This window comes from Schistocerca serialis, chromosome 6 (genome assembly GCF_023864345.2).
Source record: "Schistocerca serialis cubense isolate TAMUIC-IGC-003099 chromosome 6, iqSchSeri2.2, whole genome shotgun sequence".
NCBI classification, from domain to species: Eukaryota; Metazoa; Arthropoda; class Insecta; order Orthoptera; family Acrididae; genus Schistocerca; species Schistocerca serialis.
The window spans coordinates 240,703,194-240,724,068 of record NC_064643.1 but is presented as its reverse complement, the minus strand read 5'-3'; the positions used below and the strand labels follow the sequence as shown (position 1 = coordinate 240,724,068).

Here is a 20,875-nt window from a genome sequence, read left to right as displayed (position 1 = left end):
ACAACAGCACACTCTCTGCCCTACCTTCACATTCATATCGGATTCTACTCCCGTTATACAATTTTTTTCTGCTGCTGATATTACCCTATACTCATCTGACCAGAAATCCTTCTCTTCTTTCCATTTCATTTCAGTAACTCCATCTATATAAAGATTGAGCCTTTTCATTTCTCTTTTCAGCTTTTCTGGTTTCTCTACTTCTTTCACACTTATGACACTCCACTCCCCGATCTGTAGAACGTTTCCTTTCATTGATTATTCAATCTTTTTGTCATGGTCAGCTCCCCCTTGGCAGTCCCCTCCCGGAGATCCGAATGGGGGACTATTCCGGAATCTTTTGCCAATGGAGAGATCATTATGACACTTTTCAATTACAGGCCACAAGTCCTGTGGATACACGTTACATGTCTTGAATGCAGTGGTTTCCATTGTCCTCTGCATTTTCATGCTGTTGACCATTGCTGATTTTTATGACTTTAGTGGCAGTTTCCCACCCCTAGGACAAGAGAGTGCCCTTAACCTCTGCCCTTTTGACAAGGCCGTTTGAAGACTGCTTATGCCGGAAGTCTTCGACAGCCAATGCTGATTATTAATGAAAATCAAGGAGTGGCGGGATTCGAACCCGGGGCTTCTAATTACTAATGGAAGACGCTACCCGTAGACCTTCTTCATACTCGTACATATTATTTACCGTATAGTGAGTGGTGCAAAGTGCTGATATATCTATGAAGTAATCGTAGGGTATAGTCTGACAACCAAAATCGGAATGATAACGATTCCATCTGAGTGAATGAGAGGCATGAAGAGCCGCGGGATTACACAATATTAGTTTGTGTACTAATATAGCAAATATGTAGATTATGCACAGAACTGATCAGTGAGGACTAGAACTTTGCGGGAAGGAAGTATTGAGTCCTGTAACATCCCTTGTGCCTTCTTGTTCAAGCATACTTGTTATACCGATACTGTCGCATGTTTTCACACAGAAGATATAATATGTTTGTTACTCTTGAAAGAGTAACAAACATGTTATTGTTGTGAGTGTCGTACTGGCGACTGTGATCGGAGGCAGCTGTGCCGCTTCCATCGGCAAAGTGACTGTGGTAAGCGTTCACCACCAATAACTAGAGCATATAAATTGTTCTGTCGTTGTATGCCAGCTTGTTTAATAGCTGATTAGACACACGTTTCACCCAGTAATCAAAAGATCCATCAGTTAATAAGATCGGTTGCTTGATATTTATTCTAATTCTCTCTAATTTCTCTGCACACATGAAAAATTATATGAAAAAATTTTCCTAAATTAATTTCAACCTGTTCGACATTTTCTTCGACACATTTAGGTATTAATTAGGGCCACAATGTCATCAATATAATCTTTTACGACGGATAAATTTTGTCTGTAAGGCGTTGGTCATAACACACAAACATAGAGATATTTTGAATCATTGTTAAGTACTGAAATTGAATTCATAATCATACTCAACATACTGATCGATTACATGTGTGAAACACAAAGAATCCTAGTTACATATGGCATTAATTCTCAATAATGCAGTGCAAATATGTTATTCGTATTCGCAACTCAGACACATTATTCATTATCTGCGAATGAGATACTTTCGGTGACACCTGTTTCTTAAAATTTATGAGAACTTTACTCAGGAGATGGAAAATCCTAAATTCCAGCGGTCAGTGACATTATTTATACATCAGATAAACACATTAAGAGAATACTGCCTTGTCCAACATTTCTACACCTGATCGGGGGAACACAGTACACGGGAGCCTAATAATAGATCAGGTAATGCGGGTTCCTGTAAGCTACTGCAGATACGACATGTGGCGCTGAATTAATCACCCATAGCTATCTGTACTTTATCACAAAGGCAAAGCTCAATACTTGCGTAAACTGAAATTAGAATGTTTCATCGAATTCACACTACCCTAGGCTTCTCCTCAGATTGGTGCATACCATCAATAATTAGATGTTATAAATCGGAGATAGCTAAGTATATTAAAATTTTCACTACAGCAGACATTTTCGTTACGAGAGGAATCGGTAACTGTATTGATATCATTAACTTTCCTAATATACCGTTTATTTTTTAATTCCAGTACCACAATTTTTATATAATATGATATGAGGGGTATCATTTTGAGATCTATAAACTTTGTCAGCAGCACATCGTGCATGTATTGAAATTACACATCAGACGAATTGCATTTTGATGCTTAGTACTGATACAGGGACGATTGGTTGTTGAGGAAACTACCTGGATTTGCAGATGATCCAGGCGAATTGAAACTAGTTCTGTTGTACGGATGATGTGCTCCTGAGATTGATAAAAAAAGCTATATAAAAATAGTTCCTAAAATTTCTTAAGAACTACATTGCTGCTTCTACGTGCATGTTCTCTAAATTAGACCAAGTAGGCAGAACGCGCTGATAACCAGTACATTTGTTTCAGATGAATTCAACAGTTCATGGAGCGTCCGGCCCGTTTCGGAACCCAAACAGCTGCAGAAGCTTCCTGCAGTGTGAGCCGTCAGCCATGGCAAAAGTTATCACGTGTCCAGCAAATCTCGATTTCAATCAGCAGCTGAGGGTGTGTGACTTCCCAGGCAGAGCTGGCTGATCCTCAACCTCATCTTCTCCTCCTGATGACTACAATGGAACTGGTGGAGGATCGAGCGATGGCGATGAAACTGGTGGAGGCTCAAACGATAGTGGAATTTTACCTGAGCCACCTTCTGACGACGTCCCCACTTGCCCACCAAGAAATCCGCATGACGTCACCCAGCTTCCCAATCCGAAGGACTGCAGCAGCTTCTACAAGTGCGACGACAATGGTGTGGCTTGGCCCATACCGTGCCCAGCCGGACTTGAGTAAAATGAAGATCTGAGGGTCTGTGATTATCCGGAGGGCGCTGCTTGCTCATCATCTGCTGCTCCAAATAACCCATTAGGCGACGAATCTTCTAATGTTGATCAGAATAATGGGAATACTTACTCTGGCAATGGAGGAAGCCCACAGCAACCAGCTGGAGATGCTCCTACGTCTTCAGCTAGGAATCCAGATGACGTTACCTAGCTGCCTAACTCCAGTGACTGTAACAGCTTCTAGAATGGTGTTGCCTGGTTGATCTCGTGCCCAGCGTGCCTGCAGTAGAACGCAGAACTGAGAGTGTGTAATTACGCTAGACATGCTGATGGCTCCGTCTATGTTGATCGAAGACGGCATTAAGGAAATATCTGATAGATCCACAATAATGAGCTATTGGCTATCTGACGTAAATATTTAAGAAAGCTGTTTTATCTGCGCTGTCCATATTTAATCAGAAATATTTATTGCCTGATGTCACACGATGTAGTCGTGAAAAAGAACAATATTTGTTTATTAAGTTATTATAATTTTAAGCATAACAAGACTGTAGGGTTTGAAATATCAGAATAAAATGTCACTCTCATTGATGTCTTTCTGGCTGCTATGGCGTGAATGAATGACTGTCTTGGAGTAACGGTTACTTTCGCACCAATTTGTGGAGGACATACTCAGAGGAGGTCCAGCATCTATGAAGGTCTGGTCACATATTAGCGGTTCTCTAATAATGGACTCTCCCTCTGTCTTGAGCGAACGCACTATATTCCGTTTTGTACAATAAACAGAGACATGCCCACACTTTACGTCAAACTATTTTGTACACCCTGAACTGTTGAAATGTGTGATGTTATAAAGAGTTCCGCCAAGAGTTGGTAAAATGTTTAATCTCAGCCGGTTTCGCGACTTACGGCCCTATCATCAGGGGCAGCCTACATGTTAATCAGCAATTTTCAGTACAACCACTCTACAAATATGAAAATTAGTAAAGGAATGTCCAGAATGTATTCACAACGCTAAAGATCTAGACATACCCATCGCTCCAAGTCAAATTATTCTAGTCAGTAAAAGTGATTTAGCAAATTGCTGATAGGTGAAAGTAGCAGCTACTGAGCCATGATTTAAAATTTGCCTGTATCTAAGAATAAAGGAGAAATGTTTTATTGTGAGAGGTTGGTAAGAACAGTTTTGAAAAGCCGGCCAGATTGACGACAAAAATTGTCACTGCTAACACAATTACTACTGGCACTATGCAGATGCTGTGTGGAATGAGTCAGGTGGCAGGTGCGACAGCAGGACAACCCGGTGTTGGGCAGAGTAAAAGCAGCCCACACGAACAACTAAGACTGGCTGGCTGGCGGAACGTAAGCTATCCATGTCGACAGCGTGATGTCATATTCTAACGACTAGGAGAGCTGGGTCTCTGCCTTTACAAGCAAGAACAATACAGAATTTTATTACGTACTAACACCTAATCGTATAAACCATCAAAATTAGCCAGAATGTTATGAAATTTTAATTCTAATTGGTTACTCAACATGAAGTGTGCAATTCTTTGTATATCAAAAATTTTCTACCTCCTCTAGTATATTCCAAACATGACTCTTTCTCTTTTTTATGGAGTATTTTTAAATTTCCTGGTGGGTTTCTGATGCTGTGTCCCTCTACGCGTAAGTGTACTTTGAGAGCAAATCAGAGATTGTTAAAGTGTTTCAGAAACCTGATTCGAAATTAACTACAGCTGAGCGTTATACATTTCTTAGGGAAATCATTCCATGTAATTCAGTGTACTCCAGCTTCATTGTAATTATTTACCACACATTTTTCCTTTTGACTAAGTTTTTTTCCTAGATCAGAAAAATAAAATACGCTGAAATAACTTTTTCAGGTCTCATACACCCGCCTATTGTTCCGGATACCGCACCCTGATACAGTTTTCAACAAAGAATTGAGCGTTTCTTTTATTGCTAGGCTGGATTAAGCGTTATAAAATCTGCCTCTGATTGCTATGGGAAAGAATATTTTTCTTCTTTAATATACTTCTATTAAGTAAGTTAAAAAATTCAGGATCGTAACCGTTTTGATACGATGCATGCTATATAACCTCATATTCAGCCATTTGAGCTTAAGTGGTAGGGGGCTGTTCATAAGTATGGTGTAACATGGCTCAGAACGCAGTTGATTTATACTTCATCAGGCGACATGACTGTCTGTGTATATGAAGATCTGTCATGGCTGGCTTTCGTTACACATTGAAGCCAATATTTCCAGTTTTAATGGTGCTTCCAGGACCAAAAGGAGTAAAGTGTTAATTTCAGCGCAATGTCCATAACTGTATGTTTTGGTTAAATCTACGAGGGTCAGTCAAAAAGTAATGCCTCCTATTTTTTTTTCTATGTTTAATTGTCAGGAAATGTAAATGCAATTACATAGGTTGAAAACCACAACATTGAGGATCATTTTGTCATTTTTCAATGTAATCTCCGCCCATCTCTACAGTTTTGGTCCATCTTTGAACAAGGGCATGTATCCCAGCACGGTAAAAATCACAGCTCTGCTTCCTAAGCCATTGACGCACGGATGTTTTGATGGCCTCCTCATCTTCAAAATGAATCCCACGATGAGCTTCTTTTAGTGGCCCGAACAGATGGAAGTCTGATGGTGCCAGGTCAGGGCTGTATGGGGGATGAGGCAAAACTTCCCATCCAATTTTGACAATCTCGTCAGAGGTGTGACGACTGGTGTGTGGTCTTGCATTGTCATGCAAAAGAAGAACATCTGCCATTGATTTTGTTGGGCGAACTCGCTGAAGACGTGCTTTAAGTTTGTTGAGGGTTGTGACGTATTGAACAGAATTTATTGTGCATCCCTGCTCCAAAAAATCAACCAGAATCACACCCTCTGTATCCCAGAAAACTGTTGCCATAACTTTCCCTGCCGATCGCACAGTTTTGAATTTTTTCTTCCTCGGCGAGCTTGTGTGACGCCACTCCATTGACTGCCTCTTTGATTCAGGTTCAAAAAAATGCACCCATGTTTCGTCCCCGGTCACAATTTTTTTCAGAAACTCATCTCCCTCCAAACGGAAGTGCTGCAAGTGTTGGGAGGCTATTGTTTTCCTTGCCTCTTTATTCTGATCGGTTAACATTCTTGGAACCCACCGTGCACAAACTTTTGAGTACCCCAATTGTTTAATAATCGTGATCACACTGCCTTTACTAAGAGAAATAATGCGACACACTTCATCTGCAGTCACCTGACGGTCACCACGAATGATGTCATCAACTTGCTGAATGTTGTGTGGAGTCACTGCACTCACCGGCCTGCCGCTCCGCTTTTCGTCAGTCAACGGTGTTTGCCCTTCAACTTCCTTACAACGACGAATCCATCGTCTAACAGTGCTGACATCCACTGTCACAACACCATACACCTTCTTCAGTCTTTCATGAATGCGTATGGGCGTTTCACCTTCTGCATTCAAGAATTCAATCACATAACGCTGTCTCAAACGAACATCGATGTCGGCCATCTTACAAACTTCTGCTGTGCTGCCACCTGTTGACACAGAAAGTTACTACTGCAGTGGATTGCAGAAGAAGGTTTGAGGAATGGCGCCAAATTCAAATTTTTCACTTAACTTAATTTCTTTAAGTAGAAAAAAAATGGGAGGCATTACTTTTTGACCGACCCTCGTATATAGATCCCGGAGAAATTGGTCATCAAAGAATATGAAACGTAGTCTAAATATCTATTCCACAAAATTAATGTTCACGATATTTGCATATCACACATTGCACATGTGTTGTTCATGGTGATATACTACAGTGCAATCTGTAGGCTTGACCAGAATCTGCAATTATCTCTAAGCACTCATTTCTCGCGGTTTGTACATTTTTCTCCAAGCTTTATATATCTGGTAATGAAATTCGTCATAAATTATTCATCACAATTTGAGATTAATAGTGATGTCCACACCTACAAGATCAGAGATAAAAATGAAATTTATTAGCTGTTATTCCAGCTGTCAGTGACTCACCTAAAGAAGTCAATGTGGAGCAACATAAATATGAAATCATTAGTCTAATACCACAAAATGTTTGGCATGTACCAAAACAAGCTCTAAACTAGCGAAATAAGTTCTGCATTAACCTAAAAGAGCTTCTCATGGATACCTTCTTCTAATCCATCAACGAAATCTTAGTTTAAAGGCGGTAGCATGTAGAAGAAACCAAAAAAAAAGAAAAACTGTTTTTTAAATCTAATTGCATTATCAACTCATTTAGGTTAAACCTAATTACGTTTATGTATCATGTAATCTGACTCGTTCCGCATCGTTTCGTTAGATTATCTGTGTTACACGTAATTAACTAATTAACTAAATTTTATGTGAAGGGGGTTACTGTCACAGCATCAAAAATTATTATCTAACGGAGGTGATACCAAATATTCTCGTCAAGCTGTTACAGCATATCGTTACACAAACAAGGATTGAATTCGTTCTCGTTTCTTTAGCCTGGGCTCATCTTCAAATAAATCTTCTTTTCTTCCATCTACAGTGCTGATATAAATGAATAATATCAACTTCTGTTTCAATTCCTACTGAGAATGTGATTTTAATATATTTGTCTGTTCTCGATGACCTTGTTACAGAGATAGCTTAACTTTAAGCGATCTTTGGAGTAGATAAGGAACCAGTAGAATAGGTAATTATTAGAAGAGGGTTTTACCTTTCTACTTGTCTGTGTACCGAAATGTAATCTGTATAAATGATGTGCGTTGGTGGAGAAATTTCTAGATGAAAGACGTACTCATTGTTCCTAAATACTGACAATGGAACTAGAGTGAACATAAGCGAGATCCATCCAAATGGTGCAATGGTTGCGCTTCGCGTAACGAATCTGCAGTGAGTCACACTTTCCAGTATGTTATTCTGATGCCGATATTGGGCCTATTGTGTATATTGCTCCATGGAGATAACACACAAGGTCTTATATAACTCATTCTTAGGATGTCTGATCTTCATCGATTGAAGCGTCATTCATAAGAGGATTGATATATTGATTTGTTTCACACATTACGATCTACACGTTTAACGACGGCACTAATATAAAATATGAAAGGTGGAAAGAAATTAAGTAGTGTATATTTCTGTGCGTCAAATTCTTCGTTTTTCTGTTATGCTATAACGGTTCTCCTTTCTTGAGATTACTTTTGAGAAAAACTGGCTCAATACGAGAGAAGTTTGCTAACTCTAAAATAATTTAACTACGTGTCTCTTTCACTGCTACGATGTAAATGTAGTCCAGTACTTTTTGTTGGTACCTGTAAGATGCTATACAGACAAGACGTTGTTTAAAGTTGTTTCGAAAAATCTCGATAAGTTCTTGACTGACTTACTTCAAATTTTTGCATGATACTCTACAAAAAGCTGTAATGGACGCAGTCTACATATTTTTAGTATGCAGGTAGGACCATTTTAATCCATAATGAGGAATACCTCGGGATGGAGATGAGATACAATATAATGTTACAGATAAGAGTTGTAGATGGCAATGCGGGTCACGCATTGCTAATACTGGCCGTAATCTTGAACGTGGTTTTCGAGATGATTTTGAGGTTAAAGTGTTTTTTAGAAATACAAACCCTAATATTTGATTTAAAATTGGTAAAGAGCGGCAAATTTTGCGTATAAAATGATACATTATTGAAGGTCATGGAAAGGTTCAATGAAGGTAAAACAAGCAAATACGTTTTTAGTTCTACTAGAGATTAACTCGGAATAGAAGAGCGATACAGAAAATCACAGTTTCAGATACAAACTGGATGGGGCGTAAGGGATCATGTAACATTACCAAAACCGTGATCTTAAAGGTAATTATCGAAACTCAGGTTTAGGATAACCTGAGTTTTGTTTAATGGAATACCCTTTTTGTGATGTATAATTTGGAAAAGTTGAAGAGAAATTTGAACTTTAATTTTTAACTGACGTGTGTACATGGCAAAAATAAATACAGCGCAGCGTTTAACTGTTACTTTGACATTTCCAAGATAGAAGAAATGTAAATAATACCTAGACTTACATGTCACTGAGTGAGTCTTTTCGTCTCTAATTCCCTGGTATGTCCCTTCCAATTTATTTCTAACGTATCCTTCCTCTATTCCGAGTCAATTTCTATTAGAGTTAAAATATATTTGCTTAATTGGCCTTGACAGTACCTTGCCATAACTTTGATTAAAGTATTATTTTATACGTAAAATTTGCCGCTCTTTTCAAATCTTAAATATTTGGGTTCCCATTTTTTTAAAAAAAATCTCTTTAATCTGAAAAACAACTTGAAAGTCACCCCATTAGCAGCAATGCGTGACCTGCTTGGCTACCTGTAGCTTTTGTTTGTAACATTTTGCTGTATCTCATCTCTATCCCGACTTATTCCCCGTTGTGGATTGAAATGGTCCATTCTGTATATGTTTAGAAGAAGGCTGTGTAAAAATTTTATGTAAATCGGTCAATGTTTCCCATTTATATACACATGGGAAAGAAAGCAAATACTTCCAGAAGTATTGGATAACTTTACTTCAATTTTTCCATAACACTCTAATAAACTTTAGGACAGATGTTGGGAGCATTGTCTTTTAATGTACATATTATGCACGTATACATAATATACAGAAGGTAAATTTTGTCTGCAGAAATGTCGAACAGCTCTTTATCGCCGACAATCTGCCTGTTAGTTTCTGTCTTGTGTTCTTTGGCCACTGTTTGTTTGGTAATTTTTCTGATATAAGTGGCACTGTAGGTTGTGACAGGTAGAGAAACCAGTCGTGGCGGAGCTGGAGATGTACAAATCCTCCTTTCAGTCTGCCTGCCACTATCTCTGCCGTAACCATTAAAGTAGCTCAGCCTGCTGCAACAGAGACGCTACAGTACGTGTCTATCGAAGCGCATTTGTGAAAGCAGGCCAACTTGAGTTTTCAGAAGCTTGGCAAGTTTCTCGGTTGCTCGTTCAGGTTGCTGCACGTGCAACAGCTAGCGCAGTCAGTCCGACATGACTACGTATATCTTTGCGTAGTCAGTTTCGCAGCAGCTCATGAGTAATAAATGTGGGAGCAGTAAAGTGAAGAATGCAAACTGAAGGGAGATTCAGAAGAATTTAATAATTGGGGAATTTATACCATTCACGAAACAGTGCCCAAGTGCCGTAGGGGTAAATTTGTCTTGTATCTGTGAGGCAGCTTCAAATGAATCGGTAGGTGTATCGCAATGGAAATTATGTAAAATGTTGCGAAACACTCATTCGGGAACCTCGAGAATGTTACGACAAGTTTTTAAAGTGGACCATCAGTTTCATAACTCCATAAATAGCATGAAAGAGGGCAAAGACTTCTCTCTCTCTCTCTATTCGTTTAGTCGGTTCCGACTCTTCGTGACCCCATGAACCAAATCACGCCACTTTTTCCTGTCTTGCACTTTCTCCCGTAGACCTTCCAGGTTGGAACACACTGCTTCTGTGATGCCATCGATCCATCTCATCCTCTGACGTCCTCTTCTTCTAGTTCCTTCAATCTTCCCCAGCATTAATGTTTTTTCCAGCGAGGCATGCCTTCGCATTGTGTGTCCAATGTAGGTCAGCTTTTGTTTTAAGATTAGACCTTCCAGGGAGAAATCTGGTTTAATTTGCTCAATATTGATCTGTTGGTTCTCTTTGCAGTCCATGGAACTCTAAGAAGTTTCCTCCAACACCACAATTCGAAGGAGTCAATTCTTCGCCGTTCAGCCTTTCTAATGGTCCAGGTCCAGGGCAAAGACTTACTGGCTGACTAAATGTGTGGAAATGTATGCTAAAGACCTGAGGATATTTAGCAGTATATATGCTTTCTAAATTTAGGCCGAGCATTGATTGATATACGAAAAATAATATGACTCAGTCGAAAACAAAGCACCAGATTCTGGTGATGCAACACAGTGTGAAGAAAGTTTAGTATGAAAGAAAAGATTCTTCTTCCAGACATGTAATTTTATGTATCAATATTAACAACGAAATTCTTTTTGCTAAAATTGATTTGGGGAATTTAGAATGAGCTAGTTTGGCCACTTAGAATGAATTCAGGGAACCCAATACACATTATGGAAAATTTTTTAAAACTGGTGTAACTGCGACTATATTTGGCTGCAATACACTATGGTTACACAAACTAGACTTCCAAACCTATGTGGCCTTTCAGTATAATAGACATAATCAAATCCTGAAGTGCAAAGGAGCTCAACTTTCAGAGATGGCTCTGTTTATTACAGGAAACATGTATTAGGGGTGACCTGATGATGTTTCGAACTGAGATTAGCAAGCACTAGTTCAAAGAGAGCAAAGTTGCAAAGAAAACCGTTCATATAGAAAGAAATAAAAAAACCCTGAAATATGCTAAAAAGGAATAAAGAGCTTATAAAATCCACCATTTTCTCTTCCACAATGACTCAAAATGAATATATATTTTGTTGAGACTCGTTTTTTGATACACGGATATAAAAACACTTTTCATCACTGTCAAGGCATGCTGATAACATTACAATCGTAGCGTACGGCATAAATTGCTGTGCAGCGTAGCACCACAGGCAGACGGGCAAACAAGGTTCCATCGGCCTTCTTGGGATGGATATAGCTTGACGTGGGTAAGAGTAATGCAGCCTGGCCGTTCTGCTGACAACGTGAGGTGGCTAATATGCGAGCATGGGCAGCTTAAAACCGGAATGGCTGCATCTCAGGGCGGAGCAAGCTCTGTTCACCGAACTCTCACTGAAATTCGCCGACATGGAATTTCTTGTTCAGGGAACAAAAATGATAACAGCTTCAACAAGAAAGAGGTGAACACATTCTCCATTCCCATGCTACTGAGAACGGCCGTTGCAGGTAACGAGAGGAGAACAGCAGTCGTAATGACTACGGGAAAGCCATCGCTCGTTGGCGTGCCAAGTACATATAGTTTGTGACCTCGAGCTCCACTGGGGACCCTGGGTTCGGTGTGGGGCGGCGGTGGAGTGGGTGGACTGGTGTGGCCTCCTGTTGTGGGGGTGTGAACCACTGAGAGCTGCTGCGGGACGAAGCCTCTCCGTCGTTTCTAGGTCCCCGGTTTAATACACAATACACAGTCAAACGTGAAAATGAGCTTTACGAAGTTACTGGGACGAGATGGTCATTGTGGACGAGCGGTTCTAGGCGCTTCAGTCCGGAATCGCGCTGTTGCTACGGTCGCATGTTCGAATCCTGCCTCAAGCATGGATGTGTGTGCTGTCCTTAGGTTAGTTAGCTTTAAGTAGTTCTAAGTCCAGGGGACTGATGACCTCAGTTGTTAAGTCCATAGTGCTCAGAGCCATTTGAACCATTTGAACTGGGAAGAATGTTTCTTTGCTTCCAGCTGAATCATTGATCTGAAAATCAAAATTTCCATTCGAGTTATTTAAAACTTTTATTGATGCCAGAATGTCTTTGTGGAAACTATAGGACGCTACATTTAAATAATTTTGGAGAAGTATATGGATGAATTTGGGTGCAGTGAATCATGACTGTGACTACATTACTCTAATGAATGTTTCGATGAATTAATGAAAATCGTTAGAAACGAAGTAAAACATAGTCATACTTGGATTTACATCGACCTGGAAGCAGATTATATGGGTTAGTGTGTTGGCTATGTCTTTGCTGGATAATTGGATCCTTCAGAAAGTGAAACAAAAAAAGCATTCGTCCTTGCAAATCACCGTCTGGAAAATGTTAACAATTCCTCTACAGCTCAGTTAATCATCGATTCATTTCAGTTACTGTGACATAAATAAATTCCATATAGCAATGAATTACTTTTCAGCTCACGCACTGCACTATACTTGGAAAAGCCTATGTGAACTTGAAAACTATTTCTAAATATGCTTCAAGTGACCCACATAGCGCATCATCTTCATAGGATGTAAGAAAAGATACGAAACTTGCCCCGAATACCGACAAATTGTTTTCTAGTATTAACACCTCTGTGCAATCCCCATCAAGGATTTAGACATTTAAAGACATTGCACCAGATAAACCTCTGCCCCTCAACCAATGAAACGAGATAGTGAACAGGTAAATCAGCAGTAGTTTACTATACTTCACGTTTTGCGTGTGTAACGCAAGTGGCCATCTCTCTAGAGAATGAACCATCTTCAGTAGTAGCTGCAAGGAAACTTGCTAAATCTTCGGAAGTCGGATATGAATTAACTTTAATTGCGCCCAAATTCGGTTTTCTTCCACAAGTGATTTTCCAGCTAGGTTAGCCTTGAAGTCAGTGAAAACTGAGGATGATGCAGTGCTATGACTGGGGAGGAGGTCGAGGAAATGTGGTATATTACTTAGGGAAGAGTGTAAAATAGTGTTTACGAAATACCTGGATCTTGAAAATCCTACATTTCAAAACCTCTACAAGGCTACAACTCTATTGCAGTGTAAAAGGACACTACAGTAGTTGTGTGTTTCACATTTGTTTCAGTCACCTGTGCAGATGTTGAGAGCTCGTTTTTGAGATATAAAATGGATTGTATGATAGGAGACTATAGAAAATTCACAAAATCGTTTGGTGCAACCAATGAGTACAGTACAGGGATTAATCCCCCGGCTACTGATGTGTGCTACATTTACTATGAACTAGATCTTAAAATGAAATAAAAATAGGCTGAACCTAAAAAAGAACAATCAGTCAATAACAAACTTATGCTAGAAAAACGAATTCACAGAATAAGAGCTAAGTGTTTCACAAATTCATGACGGAGAATGAAGATGATGCGTTAACCTTCTGGTTTGACGTACAGTGGGTCCAACCCTTCCCCAAAACCCACATCCAGTAGGCATTTTTTTATACTGATTTTGTATTGTTGGTTGAGATGCAAGAGATCCAGCATTGTATACTGAATTGAGGATCAAAGTCGACGAGGGGCGATTAAAATATCTTCAGCCTTTTGAATGTTCAGATTTCAAACGCAAATGGTTTGCCTGAAAATGTTCACACATAAAGACAGTTTTGTGATGAGCGCCCAGAGCAAAACAAAGAAAAAACCTATTTCATACACACCTTGACGTACTTCTTGCGCACTGTGAGTCAAAAAATCAAAGAAACTGTCGCTGCATTTCGTGTCCGAGGGCACAGGACGGTGTTTGGCAGGGACAGGAAGTTACTGAAAAAGCAGCCAAGGAAGAATACTACAGTATCTACCAATCTGCAGTAAAAGTGAGAAAACTGGGAGATGAATGTTCCCCAGTAGACACAAAAAGTTGATCGTCAGGATCATCGGCCTAATTAATTCCAAGAAGAGAATTTTCTTCAGGAAGGAAAAGGAAAGTGGTATGAGAGAGGGACAGCCGCTGGCGGAAAGAACACCTGTTGTTACAGTGAAATCAACCGATAACTCTAGATTTCAATGATGTACTGAACAGTTTATTTTCCTACGGATGATCATCTGTCAAATGTTTTTCAAACGCTTTACAACGTGTTCTACGTGACCATGCTAACTAAGACGAAGGATGTTGAATCTCAGCTAGAGGTGATGTATGGTGACAGCGCGAAAACCAATACCAGCTTGGCTTGGTGTAAGAAAATTCTTGAGGAAACACATGAATGTCGTCTAAATTGAAGCGACGAAGCAGAGTGTGATAGTGACTGTCGTCCAATAGACATCTGACCGGACATCTGAAACTTTTATAAACTCTACCTTCTACTCTCATAATTTCTTATAGTTATCATGAAATTAATATTTTTGGATTTTACAGAATTAGCCAGCATCATTTTCATGTCAAGCAAAAGGATACATGTCCGATCGAGGTTCGTACAAAAATGTGCTTTGCAATAAGTCAAAACAGAATCAGTACATGTCTTAATAACTAATAAAAGCCCGTAGTATTTACGAATTAATTGAAATTTGCACATTTTAGCGTTAGGAAGTTCATAGAAAACACAATATAATTACTTCATCATTATAGAATTACAACAGTGTTATAAAAGTAGTTTTTCCAAAATTCTCAAAATATACATTTGGCTGATATGCTTGATTTTACTCGGAACATCCTCGGATGTTTTAGTCTAAATCCCTCACTTCGAAAACAAAACGACCATTATTTTTATATGACTTGTTTTACACCCCACCGGTTACCAATTATCGTTTTGTACTGTAAAAGTCAAGTGTGAAGTCGAAATGTAAATCAAACGTTTGGCTAGACAGCTGCGCGGAAACACCCAATGCCCCCCCCCCCAAAAAAAAAAAAAAAAAAAATGTGATAGTGATATGACCCAGTGGACAGCCTGTCAAAACCTGAAAACAGATCAAACATGAAAGCGGGAAGGAGGGGTACTGAACAGTGAAAGTAAAGTAAAATAAAAACAATGAACGGTTCAAGAACGAGAAGTGTAGTAAAGAGCAACACACTAGGTCAAAGGCGTCCTATGTAAGTGGCCATGGTACTGGACTGCCAATCCGGCGAGTCGTGTTCCAAACAACTTAGTGCCGTTTATTTATTTCTTTATTTGTGTATTTTCACAACATTATGCACTTTCCGTCGGGTCACTAAAATGTTTGTTCTCTCGCTGTAGTCTTGGCGGTGGTCATACTATACATTGGTTGCAGAGGATGAGTCATATGGTAACAATACGATACCGTCACAAGTAAACGTAATGGATAGTAAGAGCACTGTACCAGCACCGTTATCTACTATAGAAGATGTAAGAAGAAGGGTAAGTGAGGGCGGTAGTAATCAAAAACTTATATTATATATTCGTGGGAATGCTATATCTGGTGCACCAGGTGAGATACCACATAGACTTCTCACAGAAATGAAAACAACAAACAAACGGTTGTGAACTATGTTACAACAAAGGCATTCAAGAGTTAAGACTCCCAAAACGGGACACTGCTTCAAAAACGTTAAAAAAACATATTTTTCGACAGAGCAGAGATTGAATAAAGCGAACAGCGAAAAAAAGACCGCACGAGGAAGGTTTCAATACGGTTTGCCTGTTTGGTAGTCCAGCGTCGTAACCACTAATCCACGACGCATCAGGGGGAAGAGGGTGTGATGGAGCGTTTCCCTTGTAAGCATCTTCGAAGAACAGTAGGACCTAATTTAAAAGTCATGACAATCGACACTCGTACTTGACTACTTAAACAACGTATATAAAAATGTTTTTGCAAATATGAACTGCAAAATACGAAGGCATAGTTGTGAGAACCAACTCGTATTGGTACTTATTTGTTGTAAGGTTATCAACCTCAGTTGGACTTACATAAATAAATATGAATATTTTATTGAAGTTACCTGAAGTGACCGAAATTAGTGACTTGGTTGCAGTTGGTTCAGAAGTGGAATTAAAATTCATGGTGAAAGGATACCAGTGCTACGATTCGCTGATCACATTGCAGTCCTGACTGAAAGTAAAGAAGAATTGCATGATCTCTCGAAGAACAGTATAATGAGTACAGAATATGGATCGAGAGTAAATCGAAGAAAGACGAACGTAATGAGAAGTAGCAGAAATGAGAACAGCGCGAAACTTAACTTCAGGTAACGAAGTTGATAATGGAAATGTCGTGTGGCTAGGGCCTCCCGTCGGGTAGACCGTTCGCCTGGTGCAGGTCTTTCGATTTGACGCCACTTCGGCGACCTGCGCGTCGATGGGGATGAAATGATGATGATTAGGACATCACAACACCCAGTCCCTGAGCGGAGAAAATTTCCGACCCAGCCGGGAATCGAACCCGGGCCCTTAGGATTAACAGTCTGTCACGCTGACCACTCAGCTACCGGGGCGGACACGAAGTAGATGAAGGAATTCTGCTACCTAGGCAGTAAATTAACCAATGACAGACAGAGGAAGGAGGTCATCGAAAGTAGACTAGCAAAGGCAGAAAGTGCATTCCTGGCCAAAAGAAGTCTACTAGTATCAAGCATAGGCCTTAATACGAGGAAGAAATTTGTGGGAATGTACGTTTGGAGCACAGCATTCTATGGTAGTGATACATGTACTGTGGAAAAAACGGAACCGAAGAGAAAAAGAGCGTTCGAGATGTGGTGCTACAGACGAATTTAGAAAATTAGGTGAACTGATAGGGAATGACAAGGTTCTGTGCAGAAACGAAGAGGAAAGGAGCATGTGGAAAACACTGACAAAAGAAGGGATAAGATGATAAGACACGTGTTAAGTCATCAGGGAGTCACTACCATGATACTTGCGGGACCTGTAATGGGCAAAACCTGCAGCGGGAGATGGTGATTGGAATACACCCAGGAAATAATTGTGGACTTGGGTTGCAAGTGCTACTCTGAGATGAAGAGGTAGGCACGGGAGAGGAATTCGATGAGGGCTGCATCAGATCAGTCTAATGAATGAAAGTCAGTTGAGTGTGTCCCGTGTGCAGCTAGCTGCTGTCTGTGACACACTTTCTGCGTCCTCACAGCTACAGCCAATGGACTGGAGGATCAAGCAAGGGTGTGTGACCTCTCATGGGGCTTTGCGGTGGTCAAACGAGAGTGGTGGTTGTGCGTAGGGCAAGAAGACTTAAAAATACGTTAAGAAGACTTAAAAATCGCTCATTGGCATAATTAATTACGTAAGAAATAAAACACATGGATCCGCATAAGGGATAAATGTTACACGGACATCCTTGTGAAGTGAATCAAGACTCGAATCCGATCATGCGATATGTGACTGTGTAAGTCAACTAACTGGGAAGTCATAGACACCCGAATTGTAATAAGAGATGGTGTAGAGCATTGCTGTCTGGGGGACAGGACAGGTTCAGCAGCGTATTAGGGAGTACTTTATTTCTTATTGCACTTCCACATCTTTTTTTTTTCACCTTTTCCGCCTTAATGCATAAGAGAAAAATCACAGTGCCAGAAAATGCATAACATACGCGTCTCCGAAAGTTTATTTGGTTTTCATATCAATATTCTCACAAACTTATCCTCTGCTTGTTTCCTCTATTCCAAAGCATCTAAATTAGCCATGTTATGACACCGTCGATCAATTCCACCCAAATAACTTTGCATTTCTGTTGTCAACAGTTCTAGACATTTTTTTGCGTTATCATTTCTTTCAATCGCTTACAGCGACTGTGGTAAGTATTTCTAACAGGATTTCAAACTCTTCGCCAAAAAATTGAATTTTTTTGAATCACCATTGCTGGACTGCCCTTTTTTAGAAGCTTTACGACACATCAGCCGTCCTCACACGGTTAGTGATTGTAGTAATCGTCATCGTGCAGCACGCCAGACATTCTGCCCGCTGTGGTTGCTGCACGCTCTAAGCTGAACTGCTACAGTTCACGGAACGTCAAGTGCTCCTCATTATGATTTGCGGCCGTAACGCTCCGTAGTGGCAATTCCCGGCTGCATTTGTCGCAGGTTCTTTGGGAAATTGGCGCATTAGCGACTGTCGAAACAGAGCGCAGAAAATCGCGAAAAAAGTTCCGGGCTTCTCGACAGCTTGGAGAGTGATTTGAAGATAGACGAACACTAAATAATACCGAAAAATGTATTAGCGCTTTGCCTTCCCCCCTTGATGGCCACGCGGAGACGGTACGCCGCATCCATGATTCAGGGATGAGCGCTGGCCTCGGAGCGAATCCGCGTGGCGGATGTCTAATGGCAATATACCTGCCAGCCTGGATATCGTTTTCTTGAGAGTTTCCACATTCGACTAGGTGACTCGGAACATTTTGAAAGCAATCTCACATTTCCAAATTTTATAACAAAAGACGCATATGAACGGGGTACACAGATTGCGATCGGCAGAGGAAGGGATGGGGGTAGGGTGCCCTCAATCACAAACAATGATAAATGCAGATTAATTTCCCAACACTGTCTAGATCCGGCGTAAGGCCAGGGAAAAGTGAATAAGGCATCGTGCACATTCTCAAGAGTTATTAGACGAATTTGTAAGTTACCATACTTTGTTCCAAGGTCGAAGAAGATTGTGGGGAGAAATAAACTACAATGGTCGAATGTGTCCAAAGTCACGGGCGTTATCATATGTACCGCTTCTTCTTATAAAGATAGGACGTCATTAGTTCTGTTCCAAATGAGCACATATTATAAATTTGAAACTTAGTATTTGAAGCAAACACGTATAATTTGTTATTTCCAAATACATCGTTCTAGTTTAAATGAAGTAGATAGAATAAAGGGTAATTCATTAAAGTATTTAGTCTCATGAGAGTTTTTTTGTAGGTAGCGGCCAGCGTACTTTCGATGACTACTTCTACCTAATCTAAGCCTCAATACGTAGAACGATGTTAAACTTAAATTAGTTTTAAATGTAAAGACATGAGAGGAGATAGCCTGAACAAAGTATTATGGGCTAATAGAACAACGTAATATTCAATTTCGAGATATCGCTGGTAGAATAGTATTTAGAAAAGACATGAAAACGAAAATAGATATTTCAAAAAATCGTTGGTGGTATATACATTCTGGCTGCAGTGACTCATACCAGTTTTGGTGGTTCTACTCCTGTGAAAGAACTGTGCGGAAGAACTGTTCTTGGTGAGAGCTGAACAGCAGCAACGTTCTTCGTCTGCTCAAATCACGCGTGCTCCGTAGATTTCTGTTACGAGGATTTTCCTGAACATTTCATTAGATGTAAAACGGTAACTGCTGGAAATTCACTGTAGCAGCTTAAGGGGGATGAGTATTAAAGTCCATGAGAAATATGTCGAAACGAATTGTATCTAGAATGATGATCACAGGGACTGCCCTTTCTCATTCTTATTATTCTCGTTCGATACCCAATGAAGATGAAAATCACACAACAAACTTCTAAAATTAAGCATCCATATTCTAGGACGACTCAACCGCACTGTTACCTTTCCACAGAGATGATCCGATTGTAAATTCTATCACTATCGCTAACTAATAAATGGGTGACTTCAATCATTGTGGGAACTGATGTAGGGTTATTCTGTGAATAGCACGTTATGCTATGAATTATCATACAAATTCAATTTTTGTGACCTACGACACACGCACACACACACACACTCACACACACACACACACACACACACACAAACACACACACACACACACACACACACACACACACGCATACACACACATAAAACAAAGTATCTGCGGTGCAGAAAAACGACTCTAAGCCACCGGTATTCATTGTTTGCTATAAGTCAAGTTGTTGCTGCGAATAAGAAGCAGTAAATCCGGATTCAAATTCCGAGCTGGCACAAACCTTCAGAATTTCAATTTGTGGGGGTATTTAAATGATATATTTTGACTCTATTCTATCATTCATGTTAACTGACTTTTATATCGGTTCTTGGTACAACTACTTCATAATAATAAAAGAAAACCACAAGGTTGACCATGTTTATAATTAACGAAATAAATTAAATATAAACATGCAGAATCTTGTGATTTTGTTTTATTATTATGAGATTGGTGTACCAAGATATTTCGTTAACTGCCTACAGTTAAAGACAGCTGATGGCCCCGTAAGCTGAAAACTGGTTGACAAAATAAATTAAAAGTGTCGGACTCCCAAAGCTTTGTGCCTTTCGTAAAAGACAAAATAGCTGAATCGCACGCAAACAAAAATAAATGTGACATCATTTTAAACTTTACTTTAAGCGAGAGATATTGACTTCATAAGTACACATGAAAACATATTTTACGGTTTGCCAGGTATACAGACGTATTCTTTGTAATTTTCAATTGTCATGTAGCACGTAGAAGAACTCACGCTTTCCTATTACTAATATCTTACTAATTTTAACGCTTTTGAACTTGTAAATTTGTTCTAGGTATTTCAGTACTGTAGACAGATATGTTACTACAAGTCTTAATGAACCCCTCTCAGCATCTGAGACCATAACAGTCCGCCAAGTATTCCGAGACTATAACACAACCATTTCTCCGCCAAGTATCTCCCACTGAGCAGCAAAATTCATTGGTGACCTATTGCAAGTATTTCCC

At 39.8% G+C, this 20,875-nt stretch overlaps 1 protein-coding gene across 1 annotated transcript in view; it reads left to right on the top strand.

The window, feature by feature from the left end:
* Nucleotides 1-2,697: 2,697 nt before the first annotated feature.
* Nucleotides 2,698-20,875, top strand: part of LOC126484799 (chondroitin proteoglycan 2-like) — a 70,950-nt gene continuing 52,772 nt past the window's right edge. Inside the window, exon 1 of the mRNA XM_050108396.1 lies at nucleotides 2,698-2,890. Within this exon, the coding sequence (XP_049964353.1) occupies nucleotides 2,698-2,890 (193 nt within the window). The remainder of the gene's footprint in view (nucleotides 2,891-20,875) is intronic.